A 21,815-nucleotide genomic window follows, 5' to 3' on the forward strand; every position below is an offset into this window, starting at 1 on the left:
TTAGTCAGGCGAGCGAGTTGAACCGCTGAAATGAGATTAGTCAGGCGAGCGAGCTGAACCGCTGAAATGAGATTAGTCAGGCGAGCGAGCTGAACCGCTGAAATGAGATTAGTCAGGCGAGCGAGCTGAACCGCTGAAATGAGATTAGTCAGGCGAGCGAGTTGAACCGCTGAAATGAGATTAGTCAGGCGAGCGAGTTGAACCGCTGAAATGAGATTAGTCAGGCGAGCGAGCTGAACCGCTGAAATGAGATTAGTCAGGCGAGCGAGTTGAACCGCTGAAATGAGATTAGTCAGGCGAGCGAGTTGAACCGCTGAAATGAGATTAGTCAGGCGAGCGAGCTGAACCGCTGAAATGAGATTAGTCAGGCGAGCGAGCTGAACCGCTGAAATGAGATTAGTCAGGCGAGCGAGCTGAACCGCTGAAATGAGATTAGTCAGGCGAGCGAGTTGAACCGCTGAAATGAGATTAGTCAGGCGAGCGAGTTGAACCGCTGAAATGAGATTAGTCAGGCGAGCGAGTTGAACCGCTGAAATGAGATTAGTCAGGCGAGCGAGTTGAACCGCTGAAATGAGATTAGTCAGGCGAGCGAGTTGAACCGCTGAAATGAGATTAGTCAGGCGAGCGAGCTGAACCGCTGAAATGAGATTAGTCAGGCGAGCGAGCTGAACCGCTGAAATGAGATTAGTCAGGCGAGCGAGTTGAACCGCTGAAATGAGATTAGTCAGGCGAGCGAGCTGAACCGCTGAAATGAGATTAGTCAGGCGAGCGAGTTGAACCGCTGAAATGAGATTAGTCAGGCGAGCGAGCTGAACCGCTGAAATGAGATTAGTCAGGCGAGCGAGTTGAACCGCTGAAATGAGATTAGTCAGGCGAGCGAGTTGAACCGCTGAAATGAGATTAGTCAGGCGAGCGAGCTGAACCGCTGAAATGAGATTAGTCAGGCGAGCGAGTTGAACCGCTGAAATGAGATTAGTCAGGCGAGCGAGCTGAACCGCTGAAATGAGATTAGTCAGGCGAGCGAGTTGAACCGCTGAAATGAGATTAGTCAGGCGAGCGAGTTGAACCGCTGAAATGAGATTAGTCAGGCGAGCGAGCTGAACCGCTGAAATGAGATGAGTAGGACGAGCAAGCTGAAAGCCTCATGTGACCTTAAGGAGCCGGTAGCTAGTGTGCTTAGCAGCTATTAGCGCTCGGGGCGCTAGGAGCAGTGCAATTGCTTTTCCCACAGGGCAACTCCAGTGAGTAATGGGATATATTTATAAGGTGCAATTCAAGTAGCAGCAGCACAACAGTTACATTTGTTTTCCTCTCTGCAGCTGGACGGCTGGAGCAAGAATGACTCAGTGAAACAGTTAATGAACGTGATGATTCATGAGTCACCGTTCAGTAAAGTGACTCGTGGGGTTTGAATGATTCGTTCAAACTTGCACATCACAACTGTGTGTGCGTGTACCTTCTGAAGGTCACATGGGGACTAACATACAGAAGATGTTCTTATCAAGTTTATAATATCAATTTTATTGTGAACGGACCATGAGAGCCTTTTTTCCTGTTGCTCTTTCACAAATGTGCTAGAAAACCTCGACTTTTCGAGAGAAAATTAAGCTAAAGAGAACTCAGAGTCCATTCCTGAGGAGCTCCAGATAGCGTTCTGCCAGAGGCTGAGCCCTGCTCACCATCAGTCTTCTCCATCTTTAGGTTCACTTTGCACACACACACACACACACACACACACACACACACACACACACACACACACACACACACACACACACACACACACACACACACACACAAGTAAATCTGTGTTCAAAGGGTGAATGTCGTCTTGCATGCCGACACGCTGATAAATACTTTAACATATTTATTAACCAAAACACACACACACACAACTTTTTTATTATTTATTAACAGTGTTTGAAGCCCCCCCAACCCCCTTCTCTCCCTCACTCCCTTATTTGTCCTCACTAACTCGTAAACAGTGTTTACAGGCAAAATCCAGCTTGTGTGTGTGTGTGTGTGTGTGTGTGTGTGTGTGTGTGTGTGTGTGTGTGTGTGTGTGTGTGTGTGTGTGTGTGTGTGTGTGTGTGTGTGTGTGTGTGTGTGTGTGTGTGTGTGTGTGTGTGAGATCTGTCTTGAGATTCATAGCTGACTTTGTGTTTGTGTATTTGTTTGTCGATTTGTGGTGTTTAAAAGTAGTTCTGACCTCCAGGTCTCTTTGACATAGAAAGGCATTGTAGGATTTATCACAGTCACACAGGCAGGGTGTGTGTGTGCGTGTGTGTGTGTGTGTGTGTGTGTGTGTGTGTGTGTATTCTATGTACAGCTGGCAGTGAGCTGATAACAGCCCTATTACAAATATTAACACACGCACGCACGCACGCACGCACGCACGCACACACACACACACACACACACACACACACACACACACACACACACACACACACACACACACACACACACACACACACACACACACACACACACACACACACACACACACACACACACAGAAAGGCCCTCCCCAATTGCAGTAAATCAAAAGTCTGATACTCTGGCATTTCATTGGTACTCCACTGTGATTGACAGGCTGTAGCCTGAGAACCTTCCAGTCAGTCAGTGGTTCTGCTAACCCCACTTCCTGTTTGATCTGGACCACAGTCTCTTCAGGTTCTGTTCACTTCCTGTTTGATCTGGACCACAGTCTCTTCGGGGTCCGTTCACTTCCTGTTTGATCTGGACCACAGTCTCTTCAGGTTCTGTTCACTTCCTGTTTGATCTGGACCACAGTCTCTTCAGGTTCTGTTCACTTCCTGTTTGATCTGGATCAGAGTCTCTTCAGGAACAAACTGTTTGGTGCACACTCCCACCAACACTGAACCGGAGTCTGACTTTGTTTACTAACAATCTTTCAAGTGGGCGAGGTCAGAGAATGTGCACAATGCATTCTGGGTAGTAGACAAACAAAGCTACCCAAGGGAATCAGAAGAAGCAGGCACAGAAAGAAAAAGTTGAAAAATATTGTACGGCCAGACGTGGAGTAGAGAGGAGAAAGTCGAGAGGAGGAAGTAGATGGGAAGAGGTAGAGGAGGAAGTAGAGAGGAGGTAGTAGAGAGGAGGAAGCAGTGAGGAAGAAGTAGAGATGAGGAAGTCGTGAGGAGTACGTAGAGAGGAAGAGGTAGTGAGGAAGAGGTATTGAGGAAGAAGTGAGGAGGAAGTAGTGATGAAGAAGTAGAGAGGAGGAAGCAGAGAGGAAGAGGTAGTAAGGAAGAGGTAGTGAGGAGGAAGTTGAAAGGAAGTAGTGATGAAGAAGTAGAGAGGGGGAAGTAGAGAGGAAGGAGTAGTGAGGAGAAAGTAGAGAGGAGGAAGTAGAGAGGAAGGAGTAGTGAGGAGAAAGTAGAGAGGAGGAAGTAGAGAGGAAGGAGTAGTGAGGAGAAAGTAGAGAGGAGGAAGTAGAGAGGAAGGAGTAGTGAGGAGAAAGTAGAGAGGAGGAAGTAGAGAGGAGGAATAGAAAGGAAGAGGTAGAGAAAGAAGTGGAGGAAGAAGCACAGCGCAGCATTAGACACCAACTCCCACCCACTGCTCCTCCTCCACCTCGGTGTAGCATTGGAGACCACCTCCCACCCACTACTCCTGGACCCCCTGCTCCTCCACCCACTGCTCCTCCTTCTCCACCTCAACGCAGCATTGGACGCCACATCCCACCCACTGCTCCTCCACCCACTGCTCCTCCACCCACTGCTCCTCCTTCACCTCAGTGCAGCATTGGACACCACATCCCACCCACTGCTCCTCCACACACTGCTCCTCCACCCACTGCTCCTCCTCCACCTCGGTGTAGCATTGGAGACCACCTCCCACCCACTGCTCCTGGACCCCCTGCTCGTCCACCCACTGCTCCTCCACCCACTGCTCCTCCTTCACCTCAATGCAGCATTGGACACCACTTCCCACCCACTACTCCTGGACCCCCTGCTGGCAGAGGGATTGCTGGTGCTGGTCTATCCTGGTTCACATCAAACCTCACTGACCATCAACACTCCATGCAACTAGGTAATCAGAAGTTTGGCTGTGTGGGTGTTTCACTGGGTGTCCTGCTGGGTCCACTTTTCTTTATTATTTACATCCTCCCCTTGGGCACACTCCTCCATCACCAAGGAATTCAGTTTCATTGTTATGTTGCTGGCACACAGGTCTCCATCGCTTCCAAACCCACCACTGCCATCCCTCCCGCCTCTCTCATCACATGCCTGGAGGACATCCGGAGCTGGATGAGTGGAAACCTCCTGAAGCTAAACGGCAATAAAAACCAAAGCTCTGCTCATCGGCTCCAAATCCACCTCACTAAACTACAACGCAACCCAGCTCCATCCGTCATCGTTGGAATCGTCGACAGGATCTCTGAACCCCCCCCAAAGTCAAGAGCCTGGGTATCACTCTGGACAGCACCCTCTTATTTGCCCCTCATATCCAAAACACCACCTGGACTGTATGCTTCTACCTCTGCAGCATCCCCAGACTCTGCCCATCACTGTCCCAACCCAAGACTGAAATCATGGTTCACTCTTTTGTCACGCCTCACATTGACTATTGCAACTTCCTCCTCACGGACAGTCCCAAACTCATCACTTCCTCCTTACTGGATATCTCCCCATCACCGTCAAAACTACACCCCCCCCCCCCCAACCCTCCCCCAGCAAACTCATCACGTCCTCACCAGACCCCCACCAAGTCATCACATCCTCACCAGACCCCCACCAAGGCATCACGTCCTCACCAGACCCCCACCAAGTCATCACATCCTCACCAGACCCCCACCAAGTCATCAGTCCTCACCAGACCCCCACCAAGTCATCATGTCCTCACCAGACCCCCACCAAGTCATCACGTCCTCACCAGACCCCCACCAAGTCATCATGTCCTCACCAGACCCCCACCAAGTCATCAGTCCTCACCAGACCCCCACCAAGTCATCACGTCCTCACCAGACCCCCACCAAGTCATCATGTCCTCACCAGACCCCCACCAAGTCATCACCTCCTCACCAGACCCCCACCAAGTCATCATGTCCTCACCAGACCCCCACCAAGTCATCACGTCCTCACCAGACCCCCACCAAGTCATCATGTCCTCACCAGACCCCCACCAAGTCATCAGTCCTCACCAGACCCCCACCAAGTCATCACGTCCTCACCAGACCCCCACCAAGTCATCAAGTCCTCACCAGACCCCCACCAAGTCATCACGTCCTCACCAGACCCCCACCAAGTCATCACATCCTCACCAGACCCCCACCAAGTCATCACGTCCTCACCAGACCCCCACCAAGTCATCACGTCCTCACCAGACCCCCACCAAGTCATCAGTCCTCACCAGACCCCCACCAAGTCATCACATCCTCACCAGACCCCCACCAAGTCATCACGTCCTCACCAGACCCCCACCAAGTCATCACCTCCTCACCAGACCCCCACCAAGTCATCACCTCCTCACCAGACCCCCACCAAGTCATCAGTCCTCACCAGACCCCCACCAAGTCATCATGTCCTCACCAGACCCCCACCAAGTCATCATGTCCTCACCAGACCCCCACCAAGTCATCAGTCCTCACCAGACCCCCACCAAGTCATCATGTCCTCACCAGACCCCCACCAAGTCATCATGTCCTCACCAGACCCCCACCAAGTCATCACGTCCTCACCAGACCCCCACCAAGTCATCATGTCCTCACCAGACCCCCACCAAGTCATCACGTCCTCACCAGACCCCCACCAAGTCATCACGTCCTCACCAGACCCCCACCAAGTCATCACCTCCTCACCAGACCCCCACCAAGTCATCACGTCCTCACCAGACCCCCACCAAGTCATCAGTCCTCACCAGACCCCCACCAAGTCATCACGTCCTCACCAGACCCCCACCAAGTCATCAGTCCTCACCAGACCCCCACCAAGTCATCACGTCCTCACCAGACCCCCACCAAGTCATCACCTCCTCACCAGACCCCCACCAAGTCATCACGTCCTCACCAGACCCCCACCAAGTCATCACATCCTCACCAGACCCCCACCAAGTCATCACCTCCTCACCAGACCCCCACCAAGTCATCACCTCCTCACCAGACCCCCACCAAGTCATCACGTCCTCACCAGACCCCCACCAAGTCATCAGTCCTCACCAGACCCCCACCAAGTCATCACGTCCTCACCAGACCCTCACCAGACCCCCACCAAGTCATCATGTCCTCACCAGACCCCCACCAGACACCCAGCACACTCATCGCGTCCTCACCTCAAAAGCTCCTCCACAATCTCGCTTCCACTTACCTCCATGACCTCCATCATGAACACACTCCATCCCTCACCCTCCACTCAACGTCTGCTGGACTTCTCACAATGTCACTCCTCACCACCATGGCTACTCACCATCACCATGTCACTCCAGTACATCATTCAAGTCTAAACGCCAAACCCACCTGATCAAACTTGCTTATGCACTTTAATTGGACACTGTGTACCTCACTTCATTTCACTTGTTTGTTTTTTTTTATGATCTTTTGATGTCTTGGTCTTTTATTCTCTGTAAGGTGACCTTGGGTGACCTGAAAAGTGTTTCCCAGTGTGAAAGGCCCCTTAAGCCCCGTTTCAACTGCACAAAAAGTGTGGGAATGGACAGGTATAGTCCTTTAAGGTTTGGGTTTCCACTGCAAGAATTTGGGATTTTCCGGAAACAACCGCTCCAAAGGTGGTCGCTTTTCTGCCACCCCTGCGTTGGGGTACTCAGGACCATAGAACATGTCTGAGTTTGAGGAGCCATCTGCTGATTGGTCAGTGATTTACTACACGCTCTAAACATTTTAATATGTTGGCTATCTGAATCCTCTGTTGTTAACATAATCAGCTTTGCACTGGTTGATTTTTTTGTTTTTGCTGCGCAACTTTGATGTTGCTTTCAAAAACAGCAGACACGAGGCAGGGACGGACTCTGGAGCTAACCGCTCATCGCGTCGCTGGCCAGTGCAACATGATGCAACACCGGCCAGCGCTCGCTCTCTCTGAAACAACACAAAAGTTGAGGCGTGGCACTCGAGCTAACCGGCCAGCCGCCAGAGCGCACTCCGATGTGGGGAGACAAAACAAAACGAGTGCAAAGCGGAGGATGTAAACAACAGGATTCATAAGGTCCAGATCTGCCGCCCCGGCTGAGATTGCTGTTGCAATGTCACATATATGTGGAGCTCTAAGCCCCACCTACATTTTAAGCTACCTTTCTGTAGCAGAAACGTGAACCAGGTTTGGCTCTGATTAGGTTGGCTCTGCAACGCTCCCCTCCGTCCCTGCACTTTTTGTGTGGCGGAAATGTGGCTCTAGACTGAAGAAACTGAAAAACCAGAAGACGCTATGGCACAAGACATTGTGTGTGTGTGTGTGTGTGTGTGTGTGTGTGTGTGTGTGTGTGTGTGTGTGTGTGTGTGTGTGTGTGTGTGTGTGTGTGTGTGTGTGTGTGTGTGTGTGTGTGTGTGTGTGTGTTCATGAACTTTCTCTAGGAGGCAGTACTTCATTGTTTGAACTTGGGTGGGTGATGGGGGTAAGGGGGGAGGGGGGCTGATAAATCAGGGTAGCAGGACACTAACCACCTCCTCCTCTGTGTCCTCGTTCAGGCTGTCTCTCACCTGATTGGGTCTGTGATTTAGGAGTGCTGCATTCTCATTCGTCAGCGGCTTAACCTCAGCAAACATGTGAAAAATGGCTGCTTCATTTTGTTTGTGTGTGTGTGTGTGTGTGTGTGTGTGTGTGTGTGTGTGTGTGTGTGTGTGTGTGTGTGTGTGTGTGTGTGTGTGTGTGTGTGTGTGTGTGTGTGTGTGTGCGCGCGCGTGCGTGTGGCTCAATCGTAGATAGTCCAGAAGCTGCAGCAGCGTGATGCCTCCAGGTACATCTACAGCAGTGCATTAAAACACTTCTGTTCGATAGCTCATTACAGTGTCGCTCGCGGTCCCTGAGGAGGAGCTCCCTCTCAGTCATAGGAGAAATGGAGGAGGTGCAGGCTGCAGGAGCTCCCACTCACTAAGAAGAGAGATGGAGGAGGTGCAGGCTGCAGGAGCTCCCACTCACTAAGAAGAGAGATGGAGGAGGTGCAGGCTGCAGGAGCTTAGCACACTGCCTGCAGTGGCTGAACAGCTGAAAAGGAACGAGCAGTGAAGCCCAGTCAGGGCTGAGTTACTGGTACAACACATTGCCGGAGCTATATGAGCTACAAAAACTACACAAGCTACGTAAACTACATGAGTTAGTAAGACTACATTAGCTACAAAAAAACACAAGCTACTAAAACTGCATTAGCTACAAAAAAAACACAAGCTACTCAAACTACATAAGCTACTAAAACTACATGAGCTACAAAAACTACACAAGCTACTAAAACTACATAAGCTACTAAAACTACAAAAACTACAAAACAAAACAAAAACTACAAAACAAAACAAAGACTACAAAAACTAGACAAGCTACTAAAACTGCATAAGCTACTAAAACTACATAAGCTACTAAAACTACATGAGCTACAAAAAAAACACAAGCTACTAAAACTACATGAGCTACAAAAACTACACAAGCTACTAAAACTACATGAGCTACAAAAAAAACACAAGCTACTAAAACTACATGAGCTACAAAAAAAACACAAGCTACTAAAACTACATGAGCTACAAAAAAAACACAAGCTACTAAAACTACATGAGCTACTAAAACTACATAAGCTACTAAAACTACATGAGCTACAAAAACTACACAAGCTACTAAAACTACATAAGCTACTAAAACTACAAAAACTACAAAACAAAACAAAAACTACAAAACAAAACAAAAACTACAAAAACTAGACAAGCTACTAAAACTACATAAGCTACTAAAACTACATGAGCTACAAAAACTACACAAGCTACTAAAACTACATAAGCTACTAAAACTACATGAGCTACAAAAACTACACAAGCTACTAAAACTACATGAGCTACAAAAAAAACACAAGCTACTAAAACTACATGAGCTACAAAAACTACACAAGCTACTAAAACTACATGAGCTACAAAAAAAACACAAGCTACTAAAACTACATGAGTTGTAAAAACTACAGGATTAAAAACTACAGGTACTTTTGGGTATGGTACTTTTGGTAGAACCATAAAATTTGTCAGAGGAAACACAAAAACTTGTACTGTACCGTGCTATGCCGTACTTTGCCATCCTGTGCCATACTGTACCATGCCATACCGTCCCAGTCTTAGCTGCGATCCCACTGCATTACATGCCACACCATACCGTAACATGCCGTACCATAAGCCGTGGTTCTACCGCAGTACGTGCCGGAGCAGGGCGGGGCGGGATGGTATGGTATGACAAAGCCCACCCAGGTCCCACCGGGTCACGAGGTCCCACCTCAGAAAGTTGGTTAAACTGTAAGCGGGGTTGTGAACGACGCAGGGACGTGTCGAGTACAGAACGTGGAAGTGGCCGGCGACGGCCAGTTTCACCCGGCTGCAACGCCCACGGCCGTCCAAGTGGTTCTCTGTGACACAGCAGAGTCCAGCTCCTGCTGAAGCTCCTCTTCCTGTTACTGAGTGGAGCATCTGCACCTCATCTCAACACCAGGGGGTAGTGGAGCACTGAAGTTTCAATTAACTAGTTAACAAAACCATCAGTTAGCAAAGTAGTGTAGAGGGGGGGGATCTGGCTGATGAAATAATTAAATATTGTGGGCAAGTCCAGGGTAGCGATCGTCACTGACCAATAAGCAGGCGGCTGCATTGTGGCTCCTCCTCACAGACCCATTTCTTGGAGCAAGCTACCTCAACAGAGGGGTGGAGGATCATAGCCTGTGGTTGCGGTTTCTTTCTGTACCATAAACAGCTTTTTCAGTGGGACCACATGAAAACACATCACGCCCCATTCCGACACAGGAAGTACGGTGGGACCGCGGCCATCCAGTACCATACTGTACTGTGCCGTGCTGTTCTGCCCTGTAATGTACCACACTGTGCTGTACCGTACTGTCCCATTCTGTACTGTCCCATCTTGTACTGTACCATACCGTGCTGTGCTGTACCGTACTGTACTACACGTGTCGTGCTGTAATGTACTGTAGTGTGCCATGCTGTACTGTCCCATCTTGTACTGTACCATACCGTGCTGTGCTGTACCGTACTGTACCGTACTGTACTACACGTGTCGTGCTGTAATGTACTGTAGTGTGCCATGCTGTACTGTCCCATCTTGTACTGTACCATGCCGTACCAGCACATGCTGCACAGTGGAAACTAAGCTTGAGTTACTGGTACCTGTGGGGGTCCAGGGGCCGGAGAAGGGCTGCTCGGTCCCGTCGGCCTGCTCCCAGTCGAAATCATCATCCTTGGACTGGAACAACGTGCAGTCTGGACCCTGACCAGCCAGACAGGCTGCAGAGGGCAAGAGCAGAGGAAGAGGCTGTTAGCTGGCACTGGTTCCACTTTCACAACAGCTCATCGAAATTAGTTCAATCAGCTCTGACTATGTGAACCTACTGAGATACTTCCCTGAACATCCACAATAAAAAGCTTCACCAATTGACCACCAATACCACTAGTGGCTATGGCAACAGGTTCTAAGCACTGCCCCTTAAAGGTTCCTAGGTTTTCTACAGAACACTTGGTTGTCAGTGCTGCCCCCTGGAGGTTCCTAGGTTTTCTACAGAACACTTGGTTGTCAGTGCTGCCCCCTGAAGGTTCCTAGGTTTTCTACAGAACACTTGGTTGTCAGTGCTGCCCCCTGAAGGTTTCTAGGTTTTCTACAGAACACTTGGTTGTCAGTGCTACCCCCTGAAGGTTTCTAGGTTTTCTACAGAACACTTGGTTGTCAGTGCTACCCCCTGAAGGTTTCTAGGTTTTCTACAGAACACTTGGTTGTCAGTGCTGCCCCCTGAAGGTTCCTAGGTTTTCTACAGAACACTTGGTTGTCAGTGCTACCCCCTGAAGGTTCCTAGGTTTTCTACAGAACACTTGGTTGTCAGTGCTGCCCCCTGAAGGTTCCTAGGTTTTCTACAGAACACTTGGTTGTCAGTGCTGCCCCCTGAAGGTTTCTAGGTTTTCTACAGAACACTTGGTTGTCAGTGCTATCCCCTGAAGGTTCCTAGGTTTTCTACAGAACACTTGGTTGTCAGTGCTGCCCCCTGAAGGTTCCTAGGTTTTCTACAGAACACTTGGTTGTCAGTGCTACCCCCTGAAGGTTCCTAGGTTTTCTACAGAACACTTGGTTGTCAGTGCTACCCCCTGAAGGTTTCTAGGTTTTCTACAGAACACTTGGTTGTCAGTGCTGCCCCCTGAAGGTTCCTAGGTTTTCTACAGAACACTTGGTTGTCAGTGCTACCCCCTGAAGGTTCCTAGGTTTTCTACAGAACACTTGGCTGTCAGTGCTGCTCCCTGAAGGTTCCTAGGTTTTCTACAGAACACTTGGTTGTCAGTGCTGCCCCCTGAAGGTTCCTAGGTTTTCTACAGAACACTTGGTTGTCAGTGCTGCCCCCTGAAGGTTCCTAGGTTTTCTACAGAACACTTGGTTGTCAGTGCTGCCCCCTGAAGGTTCCTAGGTTTTCTACAGAACACTTGGTTGTCAGTGCTGCCCCCTGAAGGTTTCTAGGTTTTCTACAGAACACTTGGTTGTCAGTGCTATCCCCTGAAGGTTCCTAGGTTTTCTACAGAACACTTGGTTGTCAGTGCTGCCCCCTGAAGGTTCCTAGGTTTTCTACAGAACACTTGGTTGTCAGTGCTACCCCCTGAAGGTTCCTAGGTTTTCTACAGAACACTTGGTTGTCAGTGCTACCCCCTGAAGGTTCCTAGGTTTTCTACAGAACACTTGGTTGTCAGTGCTGCCCCCTGAAGGTTCCTAGGTTTTCTACAGAACACTTGGTTGTCAGTGCTGCCCCCTGAAGGTTCCTAGGTTTTCTACAGAACACTTGGTTGTCAGTGCTGCCCCCTGAAGGTTCCTAGGTTTTCTACAGAACACTTGGTTGTCAGTGCTGCCCCCTGAAGGTTCCTAGGTTTTCTACAGAACACTTGGTTGTCAGTGCTACCCCCTGAAGGTTTCTAGGTTTTCTACAGAACACTTGGTTGTCAGTGCTGCCCCCTGAAGGTTCCTAGGTTTTCTACAGAACACTTGGTTGTCAGTGCTACCCCCTGAAGGTTCCTAGGTTTTCTACAGAACACTTGGCTGTCAGTGCTGCTCCCTGAAGGTTCCTAGGTTTTCTACAGAACACTTGGTTGTCAGTGCTGCCCCCTGAAGGTTCCTAGGTTTTCTACAGAACACTTGGTTGTCAGTGCTGCCCCCTGAAGGTTCCTAGGTTTTCTACAGAACACTTGGTTGTCAGTGCTGCCCCCTGAAGGTTCCTAGGTTTTCTACAGAACACTTGGTTGTCAGTGCTGCCCCCTGAAGGTTTCTAGGTTTTCTACAGAACACTTGGTTGTCAGTGCTATCCCCTGAAGGTTCCTAGGTTTTCTACAGAACACTTGGTTGTCAGTGCTGCCCCCTGAAGGTTCCTAGGTTTTCTACAGAACACTTGGTTGTCAGTGCTACCCCCTGAAGGTTCCTAGGTTTTCTACAGAACACTTGGTTGTCAGTGCTACCCCCTGAAGGTTCCTAGGTTTTCTACAGAACACTTGGTTGTCAGTGCTGCCCCCTGAAGGTTCCTAGGTTTTCTACAGAACACTTGGTTGTCAGTGCTGCCCCCTGAAGGTTCCTAGGTTTTCTACAGAACACTTGGTTGTCAGTGCTGCCCCCTGAAGGTTCCTAGGTTTTCTACAGAACACTTGGTTGTCAGTGCTGCCCCCTGAAGGTTCCTAGGTTTTCTACAGAACACTTGGTTGTCAGTGCTGCTCCCTGAAGGTTCCTAGGTTTTCTACAGAACACTTGGTTGTCAGTGCTACCCCCTGAAGGTTCCTAGGTTTTCTACAGAACACTTGGTTGTCAGTGCTGCCCCCTGAAGGTTTCTAGGTTTTCTACAGAACACTTGGTTGTCAGTGCTGCTCCCTGAAGATTCCTAGGTTTTCTACAGAACACTTGGTTGTCAGTGCTATCCCCTGAAGGTTCCTAGGTTTTCTACAGAACACTTGGTTGTCAGTGCTGCCCCCTGAAGGTTCCTAGGTTTTCTACAGAACACTTGGTTGTCAGTGCTGCCCCCTGAAGGTTCCTAGGTTTTCTACAGAACACTTGGTTGTCAGTGCTGCCCCCTGAAGGTTCCTAGGTTTTCTACAGAACACTTGGTTGTCAGTGCTGCCCCCTGAAGGTTCCTAGGTTTTCTACAGAACACTTGGTTGTCAGTGCTGCCCCCTGAAGGTTCCTAGGTTTTCTACAGAACACTTGGTTGTCAGTGCTACCCCCTGAAGGTTTCTAGGTTTTCTACAGAACACTTGGTTGTCAGTGCTGCCCCCTGAAGGTTCCTAGGTTTTCTACAGAACACTTGGTTGTCAGTGCTGCCCCCTGAAGGTTCCTAGGTTTTCTACAGAACACTTGGTTGTCAGTGCTGCCCCCTGAAGGTTTCTAGGTTTTCTACAGAACACTTGGTTGTCAGTGCTGCCCCCTGAAGGTTCCTAGGTTTTCTACAGAACACTTGGTTGTCAGTGCTGCCCCCTGAAGGTTCCTAGGTTTTCTACAGAACACTTGGTTGTCAGTGCTGCCCCCTGAAGGTTCCTAGGTTTTCTACAGAACACTTGGTTGTCAGTGCTACCCCCTGAAGGTTCCTAGGTTTTCTACAGAACACTTGGTTGTCAGTGCTGCCCCCTGAAGGTTTCTAGGTTTTCTACAGAACACTTGGTTGTCAGTGCTGCCCCCTGAAGGTTCCTAGGTTTTCTACAGAACACTTGGTTGTCAGTGCTGCCCCCTGAAGGTTTCTAGGTTTTCTACAGAACACTTGGTTGTCAGTGCTGCCCCCTGAAGGTTCCTAGGTTTTCTACAGAACACTTGGTTGTCAGTGCTACCCCCTGAAGGTTCCTAGGTTTTCTACAGAACACTTGGTTGTCAGTGCTGCCCCCTGAAGGTTCCTAGGTTTTCTACAGAACACTTGGTTGTCAGTGCTACCCCCTGAAGGTTCCTAGGTTTTCTACAGAACACTTGGTTGTCAGTGCTACCCCCTGAAGGTTTCTAGGTTTTCTACAGAACACTTGGTTGTCAGTGCTGCCCCCTGAAGGTTCCTAGGTTTTCTACAGAACACTTGGTTGTCAGTGCTACCCCCTGAAGGTTTCTAGGTTTTCTACAGAACACTTGGTTGTCAGTGCTGCCCCCTGAAGGTTCCTAGGTTTTCTACAGAACACTTGGTTGTCAGTGCTACCCCCTGAAGGTTCCTAGGTTTTCTACAGAACACTTGGTTGTCAGTGCTGCCCCCTGAAGGTTCCTAGGTTTTCTACAGAACAGCCTCTCTCCTTGTACCTCTCTGTCGTCAGCCTCTCGCTACTTCTACCCTGTCTCTCTCTTTATGAATCAGGGCCTGCACCCCCCCCCCCCCCACCCCCCCCCCCCAACCATCGCTCATTTGGATTTGTTGAGTTTCTTTCTTAAAAGCTCCTAGAAATGACTGTGTTGTGTTTGGTGTTATATAAGTGAAGTTTAATTGAATTGAATTGTTTACAATGAAACAAACCCACAGCTGTTATTTTGTTTTTAAATTCAAAGTGTCACCAAAGGACACACTTTTCCATTGTGCTGTGTCGGAAGCTTTGACGTCTTGTCAGCCCCTCCAGTGTGTGTGTGTGTAGGGTGTGTGTGTGCATCTCACGCATGTGTAAGATGCTGTCATTTCAAAGTGTTGACATTAAGTAGCTGGAAGGTTCATTTCCTTTCTTTGCAACAGAAGGCACATTAAACTAATTAAACACACACACACACGCACACACCCATCCCACTGGGCAGTGTTAGCTCATCAACAGATACCAGACACAATCTGTTTCATCTGCTTCAATGAATTTGCAGCAGTCTACGACACACACACACACACACACACACACACACACACACACACACACACACACACACAACTAACACCAGTGTTTCTACACTCAAAGATAATATTAATACTCCTGTTTGTCCATAAGCATACATGAAGTACATCACAGTGAATCAAGTACATCAAAACATGTGTACATTTAAATGCATAGTGAGAGAAACACTATCAGTATTAGGGTTAATTAGCTGTTAGTTAGCCTGTGTTGTCTTGTGTATGGGTTATCCTGTGCAGGACTTATACTGTGTGTTAATGAACCAGCGTGTAAGTTATGTAGTTAACCAGCATTTAAGTTTAGTGAACTAGCATGTCAAATGATAATTGTTTCAACCAAAAGACAGCAGCAGACTGTTGTCACGCATTTTCTCAGGTCTCCTGCACTAGAACACACACACACACACACACACACACACACACACACACACACACACACACACACACACACACACACACACACACACACACACACACACACACACACACACACACACACACACACACACGTACGTACAGATCCGTGTGCTTGTGTGTCGCAGCCATAATTAATCATAATGTGCAGAAATCGATTGGCTGCCCTCTGTATTCTCCTGATCAATAAGTAGGAGTCAACCTCATCTTTCCAAAAACTAAAGTCTGAAGCTGCGGCTTACGTAAGCACAAAATGTCAAATCCTCCTTCATTTGTTACCAACTGGCATAATGTGCGTATAACCACAGAAAGCTTTGACCTTTAATCAACATGTGAAATGACCATGGAGAAGACATGTGACATTACCATGGAGAAGATATATGACATTACCATGGAGACGACATGTGACATTACCATGGAGAAGACATATGACATTACCATGGAGAAGACATATGACACTACCACGGAGATGACATGTGACATTACCATGGAGACTACATATGACACGTGTCGTTACCATGGAGATGACATATGACATTACCATGGAGACGACATATGACATGTGACATTACCATGGAGAAGACATATGACATTACCATGGAGAAGACATGTGACATTACCATGGAGATGACATATGACATGTGACATTACCATGGAGAAGACATATAACATTACCATGGAGAAGACATATGACATTACCATGGAGAAGACATATGACATTACCATGGAGAAGACATATAACATTACCATGGAGAAGACATACAACATTACCATGGAGAAGACATATGACATTACCATGGAGAAGACATATAACATTACCATGGAGAAGACATATGACACTACCATGGGGATGACATATGACATTACCATGGAGATGCCATATGACATTACCATGGAGAAGACATATGACATTACCATGGAGAAGACATATGACATTACCATGGAGAAGACATATGACATTACCATGGAGAAGACATGTGACATTACCATGGAGAAGATATATGACATTACCATGGAGATGACATATGACATTACCATGGAGAAGACATATGACATTACCATGGAGAAGACATATGACATTACCATGGAGACGACATATGACATTACCATGGAGACGACATATGACATTACCATGGAGACGACGTATGACATTACCATGGAGATGACATATGACATTACCATGGAGAAGACATATGACATTACCATGGATAAGACATATAACATTACCATGGAGAAGACAAATGACATTACCATGGAGAAGACATATGACATTACCATGGAGACGACATATGACATTACCTTGGAGATGACATATGACATTAGCATGGAGAAGACATATGACATTTCCATGGAGAAGACATATGACATTACCATGGAGATGACATATGACATTACCATGGAGTAGACATATAACATTACCATGGATAAGACATATAACATTACCATGGAGACAACATATGACATTACCATGGAGACGACATATGACATTACCATGGAGAAGACATATGACATTACCATGGAGAAGAGATATGACATTACCATGGAGATGACATATGACATGTGACATTACCATGGAGATGCCATATGACATTACCATGGAGAAGACATATGACATTACCATGGAGACGACATATGACATTACCTTGGAGATGACATATGACATTAGCATGGAGAAGACATATGACATTACCATGGAGAAGACATATGACATTACCATGGAGACGACGTATGACATTGCCATGGACAAGACATGTGACATTACCATGGAGCAGACATATGACATTACCATGGAGAAGACATATGACATTACCATGGAGAAGACATATGACATTACCATGGAGAAGACATGTGACATTACCATGGAGAAGACATATGACATTACCATGGAGAAGACATGTGACATTACCATGGAGATGACATATGACATGTGACATTACCATGGAGAAGACATATGACATTACCATGGAGAAGACATATGACATTACCATGGAGAAGACATATAACATTACCATGGAGAAGACATATGACATTACCATGGAGAAGACATATGACATTACCATGGAGAAGACATATAACATTACCATGGAGAAGACATATGACACTACCATGGGGATGACATATGACATTACCATGGAGATGCCATATGACATTACCATGGAGAAGACATATGACATTACCATGGAGAAGACATATGACATTACCATGGAGAAGACATATGACATTACCATGGAGAAGACATGTGACATTACCATGGAGAAGATATATGACATTACCATGGAGATGACATATGACATTACCATGGAGAAGACATATGACATTACCATGGAGAAGACATATGACATTACCATGGAGACGACATATGACATTACCATGGAGACGACATATGACATTACCATGGAGACGACATATGACATTACCATGGAGACGACATATGACATTACCATGGAGAAGACATATGACATTACCATGGAGAAGACATATGACATTACCATGGAGATGACATATGACATTACCATGGAGACGACATATGACATTACCATGGAGACGACATATGACATTACCATGGAGACGACATATGACATTACCATGGAGATGACATATGACATATGACATTACCATGGAGAAGACATGTGACATTACCATGGAGAAGATATTTGACATTACCATGGAGAAGACATGTGACATTACCATGGAGAAGACATATGACATTACCATGGAGATGACATATGACATTACCATGGAGAAGACATATGACATTACCATGGAGATGACATATGACATTACCATGGAGAAGACATATGACATTACCATGGAGATGACATATGACATTACCATGGAGACGACATATGACATTACCATGGAGAAGACATATGACATTACCATGGAGAAGACATATGACATTACCTTGGAGATGACATATGACATTACCATGGAGAAGACATATGACATTACCATGGAGATGACATATGACATTACCATGGAGAAGACATATGACATTACCATGGAGAAGACATGTGACATTACCATGGAGAAGATATGTGACATTACCATGGAGAAGACATATGACATTACCATGGAGAAGACATGTGACATTACCATGGAGAAGACATGTGACATTACCATGGAGAAGACATACAACATTACCATAGAGGAGACATGTGACATTACCATGGAGAAGACATATGACATTACCATGGAGAAGACATACGACATTACCGTGGAGAAAACATATGACATTACCATGGAGATGACATATGACATTACCATGGAGAAGACATGTGACATTACCATGGAGATGACATATGACATTACCATGGAGAAGACATATGACATTACCATGGAGATGACATATGACATTACCGTGGAGAAAACATATGACATTACCATGGAGATGACATATGACATTACCATGGAGAAGACAAATGACATTACCATGGAGATGACATATGACATTACCGTGGAGAAAACATATGACATTACCATGGAGACGACATATGACATTACCATGGAGACGACATATGACATTACCATGGAGACGACATATGACATTACCATAGAGAAGACATGTGACATTACCATGGAGAAGACATATGACATTACCATGGAGAAGACATATGACATTACCATGGAGAAGACATATGACATTACCATGGAGACGACATATGACATTACCATGGAGACGACATGTGACATTACCATGGAGAAGACATATGACATTACCATGGAGAAGACATATGACATTACCATGGAGAAGACATATGACATTACCATGGAGAAGACATATGACATTACCATGGAGAAGACATATGACATTAGGATGACAGGAGGTCCAACACAAAATGAAAGCTGCAAGCAAAGTGAACGGGCGTTACAAACACACATGCATGTTGAGGTTTTGTGCCTGTCAGTTTCTGATGAAAATGTGGGACACCAATCTTACATTAAAATGTCACAACTGTCAAATTCCCGAAACAACAACGTGGCACTATACTTAGAATGTACATGAGCATATAGATGCGATTAGGGCCGGACTTTCACAAAACATGTCAAGTTTTAGGTTGATTGCAAGATCTAGAGCAGTTTAGAGTTACACATCATTTTCTGTTTCATGGTGATGTATCGGGCTTCATGTCAGTCTGATTAAACATCCAGGCACACAGAGCTGTACATCTTGGCATTTTCTACATGCCTACCAAATTTCATCCTTTGAGGTCAAGGGTCGGCACCCCGGGGCTCCGGAACCGCATGCGACTCTTTGGTCCCTCTGCCGCGGCTTCTTCAGCCTCGGTCCCACTGCAGAATGAGTCGGTATAGTAAGGTGGGACCGGCCGGGATGGTACGGTACAGTACATCACGGTAAGGCAAAGCATACTCAAACCCAACGCTGTAGCTAGTACCACCACAGAGTGTTGTTACAATTAGGGATGCACCAATCCATGTTTTTTCACTTCTGATCCGATCCAATCCCTGAATTTGGATATCTGCCAGTATCGATACTATTCCCATACCAGAGCTCTGTTTGCTTTAATAACATTATAATTTTATTCCTTCATTCTCATATCATTATTGTTGATTTTATATGAGGCAGTAATAAACTGGCCTCTACAGAAAAGTAATAAATGTAGGAATGTTTGCATGTATTCTCTCAAATAACAACTTGAGGTTTGTAGAAGGTGAGAAAAGGAAGCAGTACAAAGTATTTTTGTTCCATGTGGACAATGTGAGGTCTGAGTGACGTCATCGTCTCTAATAAACTAGTTCTATCTTTAAAAGCTCACAATCACTTTATTAATCCCTGGAGAAATGCTTTAGCAACGCAGCAGCAACACAATGTTTCCAGCTCTAAGCAGCTCCAACCATTGAGACTGTTTTCAGGGAGTTTAGCCACAGAACTCTCCGGACCAACGCGCAAGTTGCAGCAGCAACTCTGTGAATGTGAACAACAACAGAGGGTCCTTCACTTATTCACCACACTACCACAGACAGTGGTCCTTCACTCCTTCACCTCACTGCCACAGACAGTGGTCCTTCACTCCTTCACCACACTACCACAGACAGTGGTCCTTCACTCCTTCACCTCACTGCCACAGACAGTGGTCCTTCACTCCTTCACCTCACTGCTACAGACAGTGGTCCTTCACTCCTTCACCTCACTGCCACAGACAGTGGTCCTTCACTCCTTCACCTCACTGCCACAGACAGTGGTTCTTCACCTCACTGCCGCAGACAGTGGTTCTTCACTTCTTCACCTCACTGCCACAGACAATGGTCCTTCACTCCTTCACCTCACTGCCACAGACAGTGGTCCTTCGCTCCTTCACCTCACTGCCACAGACAGTGGTCCTTCACTCCTTCACCTCACTGCCACAGACAGTGGTCCTTCACTCCTTCACCTCACTGCCACAGACAGTGGTCCTTCACTCCTTCACCTCACTGCCACAGACAGTGGTCCTTCACTCCTTCACCTCACTGCCACAGACAGTGGTCCTTCACTCCTTCACCTCACTGCCACAGACAGTGGTCCTGATGAGGCTGTGAAAACACGACCACATCATCCCACCTTGAAATCCCTTCACTGGCTCCCTGTCCAACTCAGAATTGAGAACCAGGTCTCACTCCCCACCCACCTGTGTATCCATGGCCACGCCCCCTTTACCTCCAAGAACTCCTCCACCCACCACCCTGCGGCCCCCCAGAACTCTGCTGTTACCCTCCGCTCTTCAGCCAGAAACTCCCTCCAAGTCCCAGAACTAACAACCACTTCTTATTAACCATCATTATTATTATTATTATGTCATAACTCAAGGCCTCAAGGCTGCCATTACCAAATCTGGGCATATTTTTGACTCAAAGTGTAAAACAGACATTTCCTTTAACCATTAAGTAGCACTATCACTATCAAGACCAATCTCCACATGGGTGTGTTCAGAGCTGGACCTGAGTGGACAATGTACGTCCCCAGAAGACCAAGAACAAGGCCATTTAGCATGTTGAAATTCACTGCACCGTAATCAGCATGCCATAAATGCCTTTAGATGACCGACGCGGCATTTCAAGTCTATTGGATGAAATCCCACGGAGGAGTGTGTTAAATTCCAATGTCTTGCATGACCTTATTTTGCCTTATTGTGAAAATTCAACTCGTGGATTATCTGTCAAACTGACAAGTGCACAAATCTGCTTGTCTTGGCACATTCTATTTTTCTACCAAATGTCATTTTCCTAGGTAATGTCACAGATATTTTTATGAAGTTTTGAACATTTCTAGATGGCGCTGTGGAGCTATTTTGTCCTCCCATGAATTAAATACATTTTCAGAAGGTCTGACCTTTGTGTCAGATTTGCTGAGTTTTCAACCATGTTAATGCCCTCAAAGAGGAAATTCA

General features: G+C 46.9%; 1 protein-coding gene across 2 annotated transcripts in view; it reads right to left on the reverse strand.

The window, feature by feature from the left end:
* LOC308144321 (receptor-type tyrosine-protein phosphatase mu-like) overlaps positions 1-21,815 on the reverse strand; it is a 127,111-nt gene that overhangs the window by 87,773 nt on the left and 17,523 nt on the right. For both annotated transcript variants that reach the window (XM_080515412.1, XM_080515411.1), the window contains exon 2: positions 10,340-10,456. In XM_080515412.1, coding sequence (XP_080371538.1) covers positions 10,340-10,456 — 117 coding nt within the window. The remainder of the gene's footprint in view (positions 1-10,339; positions 10,457-21,815) is intronic.

Source organism: Blennius ocellaris (assembly GCF_963422515.1).
Source record: "Blennius ocellaris genome assembly, chromosome: 19".
Lineage (NCBI taxonomy): Eukaryota > Metazoa > Chordata > Actinopteri > Blenniiformes > Blenniidae > Blennius > Blennius ocellaris.